This window comes from Pongo abelii, chromosome 20, assembly GCF_028885655.2.
Source record: "Pongo abelii isolate AG06213 chromosome 20, NHGRI_mPonAbe1-v2.0_pri, whole genome shotgun sequence".
Taxonomy (NCBI): Eukaryota; Metazoa; Chordata; class Mammalia; order Primates; family Hominidae; genus Pongo; species Pongo abelii.
The window spans coordinates 18809033-18828295 of NC_072005.2; the positions used below are offsets into that span (position 1 = coordinate 18809033).

Below are 19263 nucleotides of genomic sequence, written 5' to 3' on the forward strand. Positions count from 1 at the left end.
GTCCCGTTGCCCCCTGCCTTGAAATTGCTATGTCTATGTACAATCTTTAAGGAGTTCACCTTATTGGGGAAGTTTCAAGCTCAGAAATATGCTAACTGGAGCCTTGTTAACCACCTAAGAATATACCCCAAACTTAGAACCCACTCACTGAAACAAAAACTGTTTCGGGTGCACTGGTAAGAGGCCGCTAAACCCAGCAGCCTGGCCTCCTTCTTTGTGGCTAAGAAGGGAGGGAAAAGAGTGTGGTTGAAACTGCTACGTTGGTAAGCACAATTAAATCCGATAAGCAGGGTTCCATGGGTGATTGTGCACCCTGAAAAAAGGACACTAAAACAGTAGGGGACACGCTAGAACCAGTGTCCACTGGGAATGACTAGGGGTGCGGGCATCCCTATGCTTTCCTTTCAGATGGGAGATGTTCCCTCCAAAGCAAAGTCGCCCCTGAAGTGTATTCTGAATAACTGGGACCAATTTGATCCCCAGACATTGAAGAAGAGGCTCATATTTTTCTGCAGCATTGCCTGGCCACAATATCCTCCTCCAGGAGGAGAACGATGGCCACCTGAGGGAAGTATAAACTATAATACCATCCTGCAACTAGATCTGTTTTGTAAACAAGAAGGCAAGTGGAGTGAGGTACCATATGTTCAGACCTTTTTCTCATTAAGGGATAACCCACGATTGTGTAAGACATGTAACCTGCACCCCACAGGGAGTCCTCAAAGTCTACCCCCATACCGAGGCCTCCCCACGGCTCCTCCTACTAATGCTGAACCCTCTCTGGCCTCTACAGCCCAAGAGGGAACAAATAAAGAGCCTTCAAAGAGCCAAGAGACCCCATTGGCCCCTGGCTATGTCCTCTTCAGGCTGTAGGAGGGGAATTTGGCCCAACCCGAGTACATGTTCCCTTTTCCCTCTCTGATCTAAAGCAAATTAAGGCAGACTTACGAAAGTTCTCAGATGACCCCAATAGATAACATAGATGTCCTACAGGGTCTGGGACAATCTTTTGACCTTTCCTGGAGAGATGTCATGTTATTGCTTGATCAGACCTAACCTCTAATGAGAAGAATGCTGCTTTAACAGCAGCCTGAGAGTTTGGGGATACTTGGTACCTCAGTTAAGTAAGTGATAGAATGACATCACAAAAGAGCAGTTTCCTACCGGCCAGCAAGCAGTCCCCAGTATGGATCCCCACTGAGACCCTGACTCGGATCATGGGGACTGGAGTCACAAACATTTACTGACCTGTATCCTAGAAGGGTTAAGGAGAACTAGGAAAAAACCCATGAACTATTCAATGATGTCTACTATAACCCAAGGGAAGGAAGAAAACCCTACTGCCCTCCTCAAAAGACTGAGGGAGGCTTTGAGAAAGTATACTCCCCTGTCACCAGATTCCCTCGAAGCCCAGTTAATTTTAAAGGACAAATTTATTACTCAGTCAGCTGCAGACATGAGGAAAAAGCTCCAAAAGTTAGCCTTGGGCCCTGAGCAAAATTTGGAGGCATCATTAAACCTGGCAACCTCGGTGTTCTATAATAGGGACCAAGAGGAACAGGCCGAAAAGGAAAAGCAGGATAAGAGAAAGGCCGCAGCTTTAGTCACGCCCTCAGACAAACAAACCTTGGTGGTTCAGAGAGGAGAAAAAATGGAGCAGGCCAATCACCCAGCAGGGCTTGTTATCAGTGCAGTTTACAAGGACACTTTAAACAAGATTGTCCAAAGAGAAGTAAGCCGCCCTCTCACCCATGTCCACTATGCCAAGGTGATCACTGGAAGACACACTGTCCCAGAGGACGAAGGTTCTCTGGGCCAGAAGTCCCCAACCAGATGATCCAGCAACAGGACGGAGGGTGCCTGGGGCAAGCACCAGCTCGTGTTATCACCCTCACAGAGCCCCGGGTAAGTCTGGCCATTGAGGGCCAGGAAATCGACTTTCTCCTGGACACTGGCGCAGCCTTCTCAGTTCTACTGTCCTGCCCTGGATGGCTGTCCTCAAGGTCTGTTACCATCCAAGGGATCCTGGGACAACCTGTAACCAGGTATTTCTCCCACCCCCTTAGCTGTAACTGGGAAACCTTAATTTTCTCAGATGCCTTTCTCATCATGCCCGAGAGAATCCCACGCCCTTACTGGGGAGGGACATATTAGCTAAATCAGGAGCTATCATCCGTATGAATACAGGGAAGAAAACACCTATCTGTTGTCCCCTCCTTGAGGAAGGAATCAACCCTGAGGTTTGGACATTAGAAGGACAATTTGGAGGGGCAAAGAACGCCTGTCCAGTCCAAATCAAACTAAAAGACCCCACCTCTTTCCCTTACCAAAGACAATACCCCCTAAGACCTGAAGCTCAAAAGGGATTACAAGGTATTGTTAAAAATTTAAAAGCCGAAGGTCTAGTAAGAAGTTGTAGCAGCCCCTGTAACACCCCAATTCTAGGGGTACAAAAACAAAATGGTCAATGGAGGTTGGTGCAGGACCTCAGGCTCATAAATGAGGCCATAATTCCTTCATACCCAGCTGTACCCAACCCTTATAGATTACTCTCTCAAATACCAGAAGCAGCAGAGTGGTTTACAGTCCTGAATCTTAAAGATGCCTTTTTCTGTATCTCTCTACACCCTGACTCTCAATTCCTATTTGCCTTTGAGGATCCCTCAGATCAAACATCTCAGCTCACCTGGACAGTCTTGCCCCAAGGGTTTAGATATAGCCCTCACCTGTTTGGCCAAGCATTGGGCCAAGATTTGAGTCACTTCTCGCACCCAGGTACCCTAATTCTTCAATATATGGATGACTTACTTCTCCTGTTCAGAGACCCTGTGCCATCAGGCTACCCAAGACTTTTTTTTTTTTTTTTTTTTTTTGAGACGTTGTCTTGCACTGTTGCCCAGGCTGGAGTGCAGTGGTGCGATCTCGGCTCACTGCAAGCTCCACCTCCTGGGTTCATGCCATTCTCCTGCCTCAGCCTCCTGAGTAGCTGGGACTACAGGTGCCTGCCACCACGCCCGGCTAATTTTTTGTACTTTTAGTAGAGACAGCGTTTCACCGTGTTAGCCAGCATGGTCTCGATCTCCTGACCTCGTGATCCACCTGCCTCGGCCTCCCAAAGTGCTGGGATTACATTTGAGCCCAAGACCTTTTAAACTTTCTAGCTGATCAAGGTTACAAAGTATCTAAATCAAAGGCCCAGCTTTGTTTATAGCAGGTCAAATACCTAGGGCTGGTTTTGGCTAAAGGAACCAGGGCTCTCAGCAAAGAACGTATCCAGTCTATACTGGCTTATCCTCACCCTAAGACATTAAAACAGTTGCGAGGCTTTCTTGGAATAACCGGCTTTTGCCAACTGTGGATCCCCAGATACGGCGAAATGGCCATGCCACTTTACACTCTAATTAAGGAGACCCAAAAAGGTAATACCCATTTGATAGAATGAGGACTAGAGGCAGAGGCAGCCTTCAGAACCCTAAAACAGGCCCTAACACAAGCCCCAGTTTAGGGTCTACCTACAGGACAAAATTTCTCTTTGTATGTCACAGAAAGAATGGGAATAGTTCTTGGAGTCCTTACCCAGACTTGAGGGACTACCATACAGCAAGTAGCATATTTGAGTAAAGAAATTGATGTGGTAGCAAAGGGTTGGCCTCACTGTCTACGGGTGATAGCTGCAGTGGCCATTTTAGTATCAGAGGCCGTCAAAATAATACAAGGGAGAGACCTCACTGTATGGACTACTCACGATGTCAACGGCATACTAACTGCTAAAGGAGGTTTGTGGCTGTCAGACAATCGCCTACTTAGGTACCAGGCCTTATTACTTGAGGGACCAGTGCTTCAGATGCGCACTTGTGCAGCTCTTAACCTGGCTAACTTTCTCCCAGAAAATGAAGGACCAATAGAACATGGCTGTCAACAGGTCATAGCCCAAACTTATGCTGCCCAGGAGGATCTTTTAGAAGTCCCCTTAACCAACCCTGACCTCAACCTATATACTGATGGAAGTTTGTTTGTAGAAAAGGGATTACAAAGGGCAGGATATGCCATAGGTTAGTGATAAAGCAGTAGTTGAAAGTGGGCCCCTTCCCCCAGGGACCAGCACCCAGTTAGCAGAACTAGTGGCGCTTACCCGAACTTTAGAGCTGGGAAACGGAAAAAGTATAAATGTATATACAGAGAGCAAATTTGCTTATCTAGTTCTACATGCCTATGCTGCCATATGGAAAGAAAGGGAGTTCCTAACCTCTGGAGGAACACCCGTTAAATACTATGAAGAAATTATGAAATTATTACAGGCAGTACAGAAACCCAAGGAAGTAGTAGTGGCCTTGCACTGCCAAGGCTGTCAGAAAGGTGAAGGAAAGGAGGCAAAAGGAAGTCGCTGCGCAGACACTGAGGCCAAATTTGCCGTAAGATGGGACCTCCCATTAGAAACACCTATGGAGGGACCCTTGGTATGGGATAACCCCCTTCAGGAGACCAGGCCCCAGTATTCCCCTGCAGAAACGGAATGGGGACTTTCACGGGGACATAGTTTTCTCCCCTCAGGATGGCTAGCTACTGAGGAGAGAAAGGTGCCCATACCCGCAGCTAATCAATGGAAAATACTTAAAACCCTTCACCAAACATTCCATAGGGGTATTGAGAATACCCATCAAATGGTCAAATCTCTGTTCACCGGACAAGACCTCCTTAAAACTATCCGGCAGACAGTCAAGGCCTGCGAAGTGTGCCAAAGGAATAACCCCTTGGTCCATCACCAAGCTCCTCATGGAGAACAAAGGACAGGGCACTACCCTGGAGAGGACGGGCAGTTAGATTTCACTCATATGCCTAAGTCACAGGGACTTCAATACTTACTAGTCTGTGTTGATACCTTCACAAATTGGGTTGAAGCCTTCCCCTGTAAGACAGAAAAGGCACAGGAGGTAATCAAAGCCCTGGTCCATGAAATAATTCCTAGGTTTGGACTTCCCCGTAGTTTACAAAGTGATAATGGCCTGGCTTTCAGAGCCACAGTGGCTCAGGGAATTTCCAAGGTGCTAGGGATACAATATCACCTTCATTGGCCGGGCGCGGTGGCTCACGTCTGTAATCCCAGCACTTTGGGAGGCCGAGGCGGGTGGATCACGAGGTCAGGAGATTGAGACCATCCTGGCCAACACGGTGAAACCCCGTCTCTACTAAAAATACAAAAAATTTAGCTGGGCTTAGTGGTGGGCGCCTGTAGTCCCAGCTACTCGGGAGGCTGAGGCAGGAGAATGGCATGAATCCAGGAGGTGGAGCATGCAGTGAGCCGAGATTGCATGACTGCACTCCAGCCTGGGTGACAGAGCGAGACTCTGACTCAAAAAAAAAAAAAAAAAAAAAAAAAAATCACCTTCATTGTGCCTAGGGACCACAATCCTCAGGGAAAGCCAAGAAGATGAATCAAACACTCAAAAGGCACTCAAGGAAATTAACACAAGAAACTCACCTCCAATGGAAACTCACCCTCTTGCCCATTGCATTATTAAGGATCCTAAATTCTCCCCACAAGATAGGACTCAGTCCTTATGAAATGCTATAAGGACGGCCTTTTCTCACAAACAACCTCTTACTTGATTCAGAAACTGCCAACTTGGTCAAGGACAAAACTTCTTTGGCTAGGTACCAGCAAATCCTAAAGACATTACCCGAGGGATGCCACCGAGAAAAGGGAAAAGCATTGTTCCATCCCGGGGATCTAGTATTAGTCAAGTCCCTCCCCTCTACCTCCCCATCCCTAGATACATCGTGGGAAGGACCATATTTGGTTATCCTCTCCACTCCAACTTCAGTCAAGGTGATTGAAATGGAGTCTTGGATCCATCACACCTGAATCAAACCTTGGATGAAGCCTGAAAAACCCGCAGAATCATTAGCTCAGGAATCTAAGAGTCAGCCAGACAACCTTCTTACACCTGTGAGCCATTGGAAGACTTACACATCCTCTTTCAGAAGGAAAAACCACAGGAAATTAATCAGTGCGCATAAGTTCTACCTCAGTTCTTGTTTTAAAAACAGAATGTACTCTAACATCCTAACGTTCCTTGCCTTTGCCCAAGTCTTAACCTTTTCCCGCTCAACGTCTTCCTCTAAAATTATTATTATTATTATTATTATTTTTTTTTTTTTGAGACAGAGTCTCGCTCTGTTGCCCGGGCTGGAGTGCAGTGGCACGATCTCGGCTCACTGCAAGCTCTGCCTTCCGGGTTCACGCCATTCTCCTGCCTCAGCCTCCCGAGTAGCTGGGACTACAGGCGCCCGCCACCACGCCTGGCTAATTTTTTGTATTTTTAGTAGAGACGGGGTTTCACCGTGGTCTCGATCTCCTGACTTCATGATCTGCCCGCCTCGGCCTCCCAAAGTGCTAGGATTACAGGAGTGAGCCACCGCGCCCGGCCTACCTTGAGGGAATTATAAACATGTCCTCCAGGTTTTTATTTGAAGCACATCCCAGCCAGAGTAACTCATCCTGTTGGGTTTGCATGAACCCTAATTCCCCCTTATATACAGCAGTTCCGGCCCCCCTCAACATATGGGTGGAAAGCTCTGAGGCCTCATACATAGCTAACACTTCTAAGGGTCCAGGATTTTTTCATCCTAGTGATAGGTCCAATTTCCCTGACAGGGCTCAAGCAGCCTTAAAAGCAGCCGCCGCCATTCTCCAGCAATTCACTATATCAGCTATCCCAATCGTAGGTTCTGTGGGCACAATAACCTCCTTCTCTTCGCCTCCACTCCTTTGTATCTCCCATCAAGTGTTCCCAGGATCACAAGGTGTGGGACACGTGGCTGGCTGCAACTATAGCTTGCCTTGGATATAGAGTTCAAATATTCTAATTCTTACAGTACCACTACTGGCACCCCCATGTTTTGTGGAAATAAACATGAGCTCCTCGGAAACCCTATTTCAGTCACCTATCCCTTAAGATTTACTAACCCAAGCCAAATAATTCCCCCACCAGAGGCCAAAACAACAAGCAATTACTGCTGGGGCAGACTTCCCTTTGCCCAGGATATCCCCCTCCTGGGACTTTGTTCCTCTCTCACAGGCAAAGGGTAAAAAAAAACCCCATTGCTTCCTGCTTCCTGTCTGGGGAGCGCGAGTTTTTCTCTCTTTTTTTGTTTTTTTGTTTTGTTTTGTTTTTGAGACGGAGTCTCGCTCTGTCGCCCAGGCTGGAGTGCAGTGGCACGATCTCCCTCACTGCAAGCTCCGCCTCCCAGGTTTGCACCATTCTCCTGCCGCAGCCTCCCGAGTAGCTGGGACTACAGGCGCCTGCCACCACACCCAGCTAATTTTTTGTATTTTTAGTAGAGATGGAGTTTCACCGTGTTAGCCAGGATGGTCTTGATCTCCTGACCTCGTGATCCACCTGCCTCGGCCTCCCAAAGTGCTGGGATTATAGGCGTGAGCCGCCGCACCCAGCCAAGAGTTTTTCTTAATGCAGCTAGCCACCGGTTTGCCTTACAGGAACCCCATAATACGTCCTTGGCAAATTCTACTCAGCTCCAACTGCTAGGAGTGGCCCATTTGTCCTGAACCCTCAAATCATGGGAATGAGAAATGAATTTAGACCGACCACAGCTGAATTATGAGATTTTCAGCTACAGGGGTGTATAGAACCCCGATAAGGAGTTTTCTTTGTGTGTGGAAGATCCTTCTATATTTGCCTCCCCACCAACTGGACAGGAACTTGTACTTTAGCCTACATAGTACCTCCTGTGACTTATTCCTTTTCAGAAGAGGCAGTAGCTGTGCCCATTCATGCTAAGCTTCAGCCGAGAGCAATCTCACTACTTCCTCTATTGGCTGGATTAGGATTTACTACCACCTAGGAACTGGAACCGCTGGACTCACAGCCTAGATGAAATCTCTCTCCAACTTACTCAAATCCAGAACCAAATAGACTCATTAGCAGCCGTGGTTCTCCAGAACTGGTGAGCACTAGATCTCCGATCTCCTCACTGCTGAAAGGGGAGGAACATGCCTTTTTCTGAAGGAGGAATGTTGTTTTTATGTCAATAAATCAGGCATAGTGAGAGACGGAATTAAATGACTTCAGGACAGAGCCAGCAGACTACATGGTGGGACAACCGAAGCTACCTCAGGGTTCTCACAGCGTGTTCTCCCCTGGCTTCTTCCATTTTTAGGTCCCTTCCTTATGATTATTCTAGGAGTAACCTTTGGCCCATGTCTTTTCAATTCCTTCATCCTTTAATTTCTTTCCGAATAGAATCAATGAAACTAGAAATGTTACTGCAGATGGAACCTCAGATGACTTCAACCAGCACCTATTATCAAGGACCCCTAAACCAGCCTGCTGGCCCATACCCGGACGTTGACACCCAAACCACCTCTCACGAGGAAACCTCAGCTACAGGATCCCTTCTACGCCCCTATTCAGCAGGAAGCAATTAGAGTGGTCATCGTCCCACACCCCAACAGCAGTTGGGCTCTCCTGTTGAGAGAGGGGACTGAGGGGTGGAGTTGGCGGGATCTACTGGGCAGGTTTGGGGATTTTCACAAAAGACCCCTGTGACTCAGGGTTTTGAGTTCTTAACGAATCGAGTGAAGGATTCAGAATTAACCACTCCAGGCCAGGCGCGGTGGCTCACGCCTGTAATCCCAGCACTTTGGGAGGCCGAGGCGGGTGGATCACGAGGTCAGGAGATTGAGACCATCCTGGCTAACATGGTGAAAACCCGTCTCTACTAAAAATACAAAAAATTAGCCGGGTGTGGTGGCGGGCGCCTGTGGTCCCAGCTACTGGGGAGGCTGAGGCAGGAGAATGGCGTGAACCCCAGAGGCGGAGCTTGCAGTGAGCCGAGGTCGCGCCACTGCACTCCAGCCTGGGCGACAGAGCGAGACTCTGTCCCACTAAAAAAAAAAGAAAAAAAAAATTAACCACTCCGGAGGAGGATTGAAAAAAGAACCACTCTCAATGGACAAAAAGAAAGGGGAGGGGGTAACACAGGGATATGAGCCCTAGCTACCGGAGCCAGCAACGGCAACCCTTCCAGGTCCCCTTCCAGCATGTGGAAGCTTTCCTTTCGCTTTGTTCAATAAACTGCACTGCTGCCCACTCTCCTGGTCTGTGGACTCTTTTTGAGCTGTAACACTCACCGCGAAGGTCCACAGCTTCATTCTTCAAAGTTAGCGAGACCACGAACCCATCGGCAGGAAAAACTCCCAACTAACTCACTAACAGCCTAGTCCCTTCCCCCTTAAAGGCTGGTGTCTGTCACCCCATACCTGAGCTGGTCCCTCTTCACTAAGTCAGGTTACCAGCATCTTCCTGCTCCTCCGGCTGGGCCCCTGGAGGAGGAAGCTTTCCAAAGCTCAGTCTAGCCCATGTATCCCTCCAGCAGGAAGCTCCAAGCCCTCCTCTGTACTCTGAGGTCGTTCTGGCCCCTGCTATGCCCCAGGCTCAGGGCTATTACACAAGACACCCAATTCAACTCGGTGGGCTGTTGACAACGTCCCTGTCACTGAATCTTGTCTTCACCCCTGTGATTCTCTGAAGAGCCAGTGAATCTCTGTTAATGTCGGTGGAGTTCCAGCCACTGCACTTTTTTTGAGGCAGACTCACTGTGGCTCCGGCTGGAGTGCCGGGGCATGGTCATAGCTCATGGCAGCCCCCAACTCCCGGGCTCAAGCAATCATCCCACCTCAGCCTCCCGAGTAGCTGGGACTACAGGCGGGAGCCACCATGTCGGGCTAATTGGTCTTTCTGTAGAGATCGGGCCTCCCTAGGTTGCCCAGGCTTACTTAACACTCTTGAACGTCAAAACCCACGCTCAATACCCGCTTCACGTGGAAGTTGGTGTTGAGATACAAGCATAGGAACGAACTCAAGGCTAACAGCTGTTCTGTATTCACAGCCGCACATTCAAGGAAAAACACGATCGGAGGCGGGTCCTGGACGGGAACAAGAAGGGTGGGTGAAGGATGGTGGGCTTGCCTGGGCGGCCCGCCGTCTTGGCTCCCCTTTTCTTCCTCGGGGTCTTCTGGCTGGCCGGCCGCAGGGTAGGGGGTCCGTGGACCTCCCGGCCTGTAGGGGGCGTCGTGAGCAGCGGAAGGGCCTGCTCCGGAGCCTGGCAAGGGCTGCGCAGTCATGATCACCGAGACCGCGGCGGAGCCCACGGTCCCTGCAGTGCCTGCTGCTGAGGAGGCCACCGAAGCTCGGGGACGCGAGGAGCCGGCGTGGCCCTGGGTGAGCCCAGGCCCAAGCGGGAACGGGCGCGGGGCGGGCGGCGCAGACCCGGGGCGCCGGCTTCATGCCCCAGCCGTGCCCCTGTCCCGCAGAAAGACGCCCCGATCCGGACGCTGGTGCAGCGCATCCACCAGCTGCAGGCTGAGCGCGCGCAGGGCTTCCGCCGACTGGAGGAGTGAGTGGGGGTGCGGAGGGGCTCAGGGTTCAGTCCCCCGCCCGCTCCGGGCGTGGGCGTGCTCTCGGCGGGCGTGCCTGGAGGAGGAGCTGGGTCCTCGCGCGGCTGCAGAGTCAGATGGGGCGGGGATTTCGGGGCACCGGGTCCTCACCTTCACGAAAAAGGCCCCACAGCACGTCCCCACTACCCGACGACTCACTCCTCGTGGCTTCTCTCTCCTCCCCAAGAGCAGGGGTGGGCCTGTCTCGCGTTCTCCTGCGGGAGTCGGGAAGCGTCCTTCCTACCTAGCAGTCCTCCCCTCTGGGGTCCGGGGACACTTCCTGGGAGCCTTTCAGGTGGTTGGCGCGGGTGCAGGGCCTGAGAGCCTGGGGGCGCGGCCTCAGGGTCCCCACCTGCCGCAGAGGCCACCGCCAGTACCTGCGCAGCGGTCCTGACTACGACTTCGCGCGCTACCGGAGCACAGTGCACGAGGTGACCCAGGCCTTCGCCGCCGCCTCGCGGGAGGTGCTGGCGGTGGAAGCAGAGCTGGGCGGGCCTCGCAGGCAGCCGCTGCTCGCCGGCCACGTGCGCAGCCTGCAGGAGCTGGAGCAGACGCGGCTGGGCACGGTGAGGCCACCACCCCTTCCCCGCCGTGTCTCTAGGACCCTGGCCTGTTCCTCTCGTGGCGCACCCCTGGTTGGGGGGTGGTCCCAGTATCCCCTACACAGACCTCACCGCTTCCTGTCCCACCCCAATCCTCTATTAAGGCTTCACTTGGGGATTCTCGGACCTTGCCCTCTGCTGTTCATCCCCAATTTTTTTCCAAGTTTTGTCCTTATTCCCAGAGCACTCCCACTTTCTCCCAGCTCCGCCTAAATGCTATTCCAAGATGCCCAGATCCCGCCCCAACAATGCTCCACCCACTCTGGTTGTGCCGCGTCTAGGGTCCCTCCCTCAACCTCCCGTAGATACAGGCGAGGGGCGTCCCAGGCCACGCTTCCTCCGTATTATTCCTCCATCACAGCTTTAGTTCTTTGCCTATTTCTCTCTTGCGATCCGCCTGCTCAGCCCTGCAACCGTGTGTGACTGGAATTCCTAGGCCACGCCCCCCATGAGCGACCCATCTCAGCCTCTTTCTTTTTTTTTTTTTTTTTTAAGACATGGTCTTGCTCTGTCATCCAGACTAGAGTGCAATGGCGCGATCTCGGCTAACTGCAACCTCCGCCTCCCAGGTTCAAGTGATTCTCCTGCCTCAGCTTCCTGAGTAGCTGGGATTACAAGCATAATTTTTGTATTTTGTATTTTTTTTTTAGTAGAGACCGGGTTTTGCCATATGGGCAAGGTTGGTCTCGAACTCCTGGTCTCAAGCGATCCGCCCTCCTCTGCTTCCCGAAGTGCTGGGATTTCAGGCGTGAGCCACCGCGTCCAGGCTTTTTGGCCTACTTTTATCCTGGGTCCCCGTCCCTGGGACCATGAGGCGCAACCTAACCCACCCCTACGGCCAATGCCTGGCTAAGACGTCACTGTTGTTCCCAGGCCACGCCCACATCGCGCTCAGCAAGGCCTCTGGCTTGCCCGCCGTCTCCCTTCTGAGAGAGCCTCTCTAAACTGAATTTCAGACTCTTCCTACACAAAGCACTGCCCCTCGTGGTTCTACCCGGGCACTGCCTTTCTGGGTGCCTCTATCTTTTCCTGAACATCCTTGGAGGGCAGGGGGTGGGTTCTGCTCTTGGAGACATCCTTCCTGTTGCTCATTCCCCCACCAGGTGGCCCTGCTGCAGCTGATGGAGACGCCAGAGCTGGCGGGGCAGGAGGACGCTGTACGGATGCACCAGCTGAAAATGAAGTGAGCGCTGCTGCCCAAGCCGTCTGGCTATGCTCGATTTGCACCACGGTTGGCACGGTCAGACCCTGCCAGCAGAGGAACCCTCTGCCAGTGTACAATGGTGTTCTCACCTGGTGGCCCTCAGATATACACTTCCCCAGAGGGCACAGCCGTGAAACTTCACATCAATTTTGCTGTGCATTGCTGGGACACTGCTGTATACCTCGACACATGCCAATCCTGCACACGTGGCTGTCCGTGGAACTTGGACATGCCCCACTGAGCACAAACCTTCAGATGCCTGTCCTCAGCCCCCAAGCACACACACTCATGTACACACACATCTGACAGTCACACTTCATAACCTCCTGATGCTACACACCCCACCAAGATGGCCTTTTCTTTTCTTTTTTTTCTGAGACAGAGTCTCACTCTGTCGCCAGGCTGGAGTGCAGTGGCATGATCTCAGCTCACTGCAACCTCCGCCTCCCGGGTTCAAGTGATTCCCCTGCCTCACCCTCCTGAGTAGCTGGGACTACAGGCGGCGTGCCACCACGCCCAGCTAATTTTTTGTATTTTAGTAGAGACTGGTTTCACCATGTTGGCCAGGATGGTCTTGATCTCCTGACCTCGTGATCCGCCCACCTCAGCCTCCCAAAGTGCTGGGATTACAGGCGTAAGCCAGCACACCTGGTCCTTTATTTTCTTTTCTTTTTTCTTTCTTTTTCTTGAGACAGAGTCTTGCTCTGTCACCCAGGCTGGAGTGCAGTGGCGCGATCTTGGCTTACCGTAACCTCTGCCTCCTAAGTAGCTTGGATTACAGATGCCCGCCACCATGCCTGGCTAATTCTTGTATTTTTAGTAGAGATGGGGATTCGCCATTTTGGCCAGGCTGGTTTTGAACTCCTGACCTCAGGTGATCTGCCTGCCTCGGCTTCCCAAAGTGCTGGATTACAGGCGTGAGCCACCATGCCCAGCCCAGATGGCCTTTTCTCTCAGCCCACTCTGACCTATGGGGCCACCACTTCTCCCTAGCACCTAAGTGGTCCCTCTTGCTGCTAGTGCTGCCTGGAGGTTTGGCGGCGGGCAGGAGGGCCTGGGGCTCACCACAGCCACAGCTCTCTTGCAGCTTCGCAGCAGCAGCTAATTCGCCCCATCTGGGTTTTATTTATAGTTCCCATCCGCTCTTGTAGGGTAATTAAAACCATGGAGGCGATCAGCGAGGTTCTGCAGGACCTCAGGTTTGATGCGGAATCTGCCGAGTGATGGCGGCTCCCCAGGGATGCGCCGAGGGAGATGGGAAACGGGGCGGATGGCACCCAGCCCAGCCCTAACCGCCAGCTGGCTGGGGTCGCGCCCCACTGCGCTGCTGACCTTCCTGCAGTTCGAGACACCTCCCACAATAAAGAGCTCTTCCTCTGTAGCCGCTCTGCCATCTCTGTGTACAAGGGTGCTGCAGCCAATGTGCCTGGGGAGGGGGCCCCCACAGGGCCAGGGATTGTGGGTAGAAGACTCCCACCCTCCCTAGAAACTCTGAGTTTTTTTTTGCTTGAGACAGGGTCTTGCTCTGTCACCCAGGCGAGTGCAGTGGCGAGATCATGGCTCACTGCAGCCTCGACTTCCCCAGGCTCAAGCAGTCCTCCTGCCTCAGCCTCCCAAGTAGCTGGGACTACAGGCACATGCCACCACGAGACCAGTTAATTTTTTTTTTTTTTCTTTTGAGATGGAGTTTTGCTGTTTTTGCCCAGGCTGGAGTACAATGGTACAATCTCGGCTCACTGCAACTTGCACCTCCTGGGTTCAAGGGATTCATCTGCCTCAGCCTCCTGAGTAGTTGGGATTACAGGCATGCACCACCACGCCCAGCTAATTTTGTATTTTTAGTAAAGACGGAGTTTCTCCATGTTGGTCAGGCTGGTCTCGAACTCCCAACCTCATTTGATCCACCCATGTCAGCCTCCCAAAGTGCTGGGATTACAGGCGTGAGCCACGGCGCCCGGCCAATTTTTTGCTTTTAGTAGAGATGAGGTCCCCCTTTGTTGCCCAGGCTGGTCTCCAACTCCTGGCCTTGAGCAGTGCTCCCAGCTTGGCCTCCTAAAGTGCTGGGATTACAGGCATGAGCCTTCGCAGCCAGCCAGCTCAGGTATTTTGAATCACATTCTCCAAGGAGTTCAGAATCAGACCTTGCAAATACTGGAGAGACAGTCTGAAGTCCTGGGAGGTGAAAATTCTAATCTCAAAGGGTCATTAAGACACCTCACATTCCCCTCAAATCTCACAGCCCCCACCCCAGGCCAAGCAAGCCCCAAACTCACCTTCACAATCACAGCACCTATATAGCTCATTTATTTAAAAGGACTCTTTTGGAGGGGCCCTAGGTAGTGGGGAGTAATGACTCCCCTTCTCACCCCCAGCCCTGGCAGGGGTTCTAGGCAACTCAACCAACCCTCACACACACACACACACACACACACACACACACCCCCACTGGGGTGCACCCAAAGGTGGCCTCACGTGGGAGTCAGAGCTGTTATGGCCGTTGGAGCTCAGTGGCCACCCTAGCTCCTGCTGAGGGTGGCTCAGGTGCCCTGAAGTGAGGGTACAGAGGTGGCCCCAGTTTGGGTTCGGCCTCTGCGTCTCCACGTGGCAGGGAGGGTGGCCTGAGCCCCCTAGAGCTTATCTGGCAGGACCTGCAGGCAGAGGGGAAGCCAAGCTAAGCAGGGAGTCCGGGAAAGGGCCGCACCACAGAGCCACTGAAGGAGGCTTCATTCGTGTCCTGTCCCCACCGCTTCTGGCTGTGTGAATTTGGGCAGGGTCCTGCCCCTCTCTGGGCCTTGGCGAGGCTATCTGAGCTGCAGGTAAAGCACTTGGCGCAGGGCCAGTATGCAGTAGGTGCCCATGCGTGCTAACTAGGGTGAGTATGTTCATTCATTTCGGACGAGATTCCATTTCGGACATTTTCAGGGCATTGAATGTTCTTAGGCTAAAGGAGACAATGCCAGTTATACAGTAAGTGCTAAGTAAATGCTGATGAATAACAAAGGAAGAGGACGGATTCCATCTCAGCGACTCTAAGGCTGGGGTTGGGAGGCGTGGGGGTGTGAACAAGACCTGCAGCCGCCGGAAGGGGCCCTCCCCTTGCTCCCTCCCGCCCACCCATTCAGGCCCACCTTACCTCTCGCCGTGCCCCGTCTGCCCGAGGGCAGGATCCCCTCGTCCTGTGCTTGGAAGGAAGGCAGAGGTGTCGTGGGGGCTGCAGACCTGCGTCCACAGCCTACTGTCTTTCCCCTCCCCTGTTTTCTGGGCCCCCCAGCTCCCTGTCCCCACCCCCACGCCCGCGGGTCCCTCCTTCCTACCTGGTTGCGGGTCTTGTGCGACTTCTGCATCCAGGCTCGCCACTGGTCGTAGAGGCGGAAGCTGAGGTTGGAGCAGTACGCGTGCTTCTTGAGCCAGCCCAGGAACTGCTTGAGCTCGCGCCGCACCGGCCCCGAGCTCGGCTCTCCGCCCCGCGGCTCGCACGCCCCGCCGCCCGGGCCCGGGCGCTCTGGTGGTGGGCGGAGCGGCAGTGTCAGGGCGCGCCCGGCAGGGGGTGCGCGCGGGCAGGAGAGGGAAGACCCCGGCGCGGCGGGACCATGTTCCCCTCGGGGAACCTCCCTCCCCGTTTCTCAGGGACCGAGTCCTCCCCGCGGCCCTGCACAGCAGCCCAGCTGCGCCCCTGGCCCGGCTGCGCCCCTGGGGAGGTGGGGGGGCGGGGGAAGGAAGGGGCTCCTCCTCCACATCTCCAGGAACCCGATTCCTGTGGCCTGAGCCAGGTGCGAGTGGAGTGGGGGGAGGGGAGAATGAGAGAGGCCAGAGCCGGGGGGATGAGACACAGAGACAGACAGAGCAGGGGGCTGAAAAAGAGAAAGGGAGAAAGACGCACGGATGAGAGAGCCGGGGCCAGGGATGGAGAGATGGAGACGCAGGGTGGGTGAAAGCCAAGGGGGTCAGCCCAGGAGGAAAGGGCCTGATCAGGGTAGGACAGAAACCCTGGGGACATAGGGACAAAGAGATCGAGACAGAGACACAGAGGAAGAGTGACAGATGAAGGGAGACCGAGTGCAAGATGACCCCATGGGACAGTCCCCAGCATGGGCCCATGGGACAGGGAGTGGGCCGGGAGGGCCAGGTGGGAGGCCTGCCTGTCGGCCCAGCTGCCGGCTGCAGCCAGTCCCCAGCAGGCCGGCGGATAAGGACATCGGCCTCACGTCATAAATAAAGCCGGGGACCCGCTGACAGGCCCTGGCACGGCCCCGGCCCCCGCCGCCCCTGCTGGCCTTCCCCGGCCTCCCCAGCCTCCCCTGCGGACGCAGCGGCCTGCTGGCTCCTGTGCAAGAATCGCAGGTGCCGGGCACGAGCAGGGGCCAAGGCTCAGGCCCCTCCCTGCTGCGCTTGCTCCCGCCCACCCCTGAACCTGGAGGGGCCCGGGATAGGGGCTGGGGAGCTGGCTGGAGCCTGATTCTACCCCTCCCTAGCTCTGGGACCCTCTCTGGGCCTCAGTTTCCCTATCATCTCACGAGCCAGAGTGAGCTTGGACTTCCCGGTGAACTAAGTTTAGACCTGTGTGATCTCCTAGAGCCTCAGTGTCCTCACCTGAGAAAAAGCGGCCTCCCTTGCATTGAAACCCTGGGGGAACCGGGCAATAAGTATCTCCATGCCAACTGCCTGCAAACACTTAGGTGGCACCCACCATATGGGCACTTGCCACAAATTATGTCATCCAACCCTCATAACAGCCCAAGGCAAGTGGGATTCTCCATCCCACCTTCCAGATGGGGAAACGGAGGCCAGACATTCCAAGTAACAGCTTTCGTTTCATTTCACAAAAGAGAGACTAGAGGCCTGTGGACCCGGAGAAATCCCAGACAGCAAGAGGAAGCAGACCTAGGCACCTAATCATTCCCATCCCCCAGCCTTGATCAGAAGGAGAAACTAAGGCCCATCAAAGTGGGAGTTGGCAGCCCATTGGCCTTAGAAGCAGGGGTCTCAAACTCACTGGCCGTCTTAGGAGGGAGTCTGAGTGGCCAAAACAGACCAGATGGGGATGGGCAAATGGAGAGTGAGGGTCCTGAGAAGGGGAGACCACTGCTGGTGGGGGCTGTGGGCCATGCTGTTACATTTTCTAGAGAATTTATTTTTCTAGGGAATCTAGGATATTTGTGTAAAAACTTCCTGGGTTTAAAATTTCTACTAGTTGGTCAAACGTTTTTTTTGTTTTCCAAACAACAGGCCAAAGAAAATAAATCCAAGGGCCACATTCAGCTCTGGGGGGGCCACCAGTTTGAGACTTCTACTCTCTTGGAGACAATCAGGAAACAGGCTGGGCGCGGTGTCTCACACCTGTAATCCCAGCACTTTGGGAGGCTGAAATGGGCAGATCACCCGAGGTCAGGAGGTCGAGACCAGCCTGGCCAACATGGTGAAATCCTGTCTCTACTAAAACATACAAAAATTAGCTGCGCATGTTGGCGCGTGCCTGTAGTCGCAGCTACTTGGGAGGCTGAGGTAGGAGAATCGCTTGAAACCGGGAGGCAGAGGTTGCAGTGAGTGCAGATCACGCCACTACGCGACAGAATGAGGCTGTGTCTCAAAAGAAAAAAAAAGAAAAGAAAACAAGGAAACAGAGGCTCTAGCTGGTTGGGGACTGGCCGCTGGATCACCCAGCCCTAGGGGGGTGCTCACCACTGCGGGGAGTGGAGGCGGCTGTGGGGTGGCTCCACTCACTCCAGATCCCGGCTTTCTTGGAGCCATAGATGCCAAAGGGGTTGCAGCGCACTTGCACGAAGTACACGGTGCCGGGTTTCAGGCCGGCCAGGCGGCAGGAGGTCTGGTTGCTCACATCGTCCACCACCTGGACAGTGAGGACAAGGTCAGAGTAGAGGGCGGGGCCTAGCAGGAGCGGGGGCGGGGCCTGGAAGGAACAGGGGCGGAGTCAGGGAAGGGGCGGGTCACCTTCCAGTCCACACTGTCCTCCACTCGGTAGCGGATCTGGTATTTGGCTTGAAAGAGGAAATCCTTGAGGGCGGGTGGCGACACCCAGCGCACGCTCAGCTGGTCCTCCAGGCCCCCGACGCGGCTCACATGCACGTCGGGCGGGGGGTCCGTGGTCACTGCGGGGCGGAGGAGGGCCCCTCTCAGCCTGGGACTGTCTGGGTTTAACTCTCCCCAGCAGTGTGGCCCAGGGCACTTGGCCTAGATGGCACCTGCCTCTGTTTTCCTCCTCCTCCCTCTGCCCCAACCCCCAGGACTGGTGGATTACACGATATATAATATTGGAGAAACACTCAGCACCTAATTAATGTTAGCTGTTATCACCATTATTATCTGTGACGGGAGAAACATAACCCTATCTTCAACTGACTATGGGAAAGCAGACATTGTGGGGTTGATGATATTATTATCATCATGCTTAGGAGGCCAGGGGCTGTCAGGCCGGCAGCCTTCTGGGAACCCCCCTGCCACCCCCTCCCCACTCACACCTCCCTTCCACTCTTACTGAAATCTTTGATGTGACATTTTGCCGGGTGCAGAGAAGCAACTGAGGCTTAGAACTTTCCCACTGTAGCTTTAGGATGTGGGGAAGAGTGAGGCAGGCTGCGGGGGCAGGGATGGGGGCTACAACCCAGGCATATGTGTGTGTTGAGGGGGTCTGAGGATCCTTCTGGGGGTCCCTGAGGGCAGCAGGGTGAGCTGGCCTCTCCCCCTGAGGCCTTGGTGAGGGGCCTAAAGGGTTAAGGCACAGGCCTGCTTGGGGCTGAGAAACACTCTAATTAGATTAGGCTCAATTCTGCTCACAGATCATCCATTTCCTGCCTCCCGCCCTGCACCCCCCAGCTCCAGGCCTCGGCTTCCTGGGGCGCCTCCCGACCTGGGCGCCCCCTCCCCTCTCCCCAGGGCCCCCTCCTGCACACCTGGGCTGCCGAGGGGGAGGTGGCCAGGCCAGGTGTTCTCCGTGGAGTGGGGGTATCCTGGCTGTTTCTGGGGGCTGCGGACTGATGAGCGGA

At 53.8% G+C, this 19263-nt stretch overlaps 2 protein-coding genes across 18 annotated transcripts in view; one reads left to right on the forward strand and one right to left on the reverse strand.

Moving 5' to 3' along the window:
- CRLF1 (cytokine receptor like factor 1) overlaps nt 1–19263 on the reverse strand; it is a 39709-nt gene that overhangs the window by 11834 nt on the left and 8612 nt on the right. For 2 of the 16 annotated variants that reach the window (XM_054539943.2, XM_054539945.2), the window contains exons 5-10: nt 19171–19251; nt 18212–18369; nt 17942–18110; nt 15577–15764; nt 15396–15443; nt 4864–4906 (exon numbers count right to left, since the gene is read on the reverse strand). In XM_054539943.2, coding sequence (XP_054395918.1) covers nt 4864–4906; nt 15396–15443; nt 15577–15764; nt 17942–18110; nt 18212–18369; nt 19171–19251 — 687 coding nt within the window. Of the gene's footprint in view, nt 1–4863; nt 4907–11528; nt 14435–14536; nt 14911–14987; nt 15204–15395; nt 15444–15576; nt 15765–17941; nt 18111–18211; nt 18370–19170; nt 19252–19263 lie in introns of those variants that run through there. The other 14 variants (XM_054539947.2, XM_054539946.2, XM_063719372.1 and 11 more) reach the window with 12 other exon arrangements.
- On the forward strand, nt 9900–13643 carry REX1BD (required for excision 1-B domain containing). 2 transcript variants are annotated; one of them, XM_002828937.6, is made up of 5 exons: nt 9900–10241; nt 10334–10416; nt 10818–11022; nt 12162–12241; nt 13414–13643. In XM_002828937.6, the coding sequence occupies exons 1-5, from the start codon at nt 10143–10145 to the stop codon at nt 13484–13486; spliced, it is 540 nt and encodes a 179-aa protein (XP_002828983.1). In that variant the 5' UTR covers nt 9900–10142; the 3' UTR covers nt 13487–13643. The 2 variants fall into 2 exon arrangements, with proteins under 2 accessions (XP_002828983.1, XP_054395926.1); XM_054539951.2 differs by having other exon boundaries at nt 10082–10241; nt 10800–11022.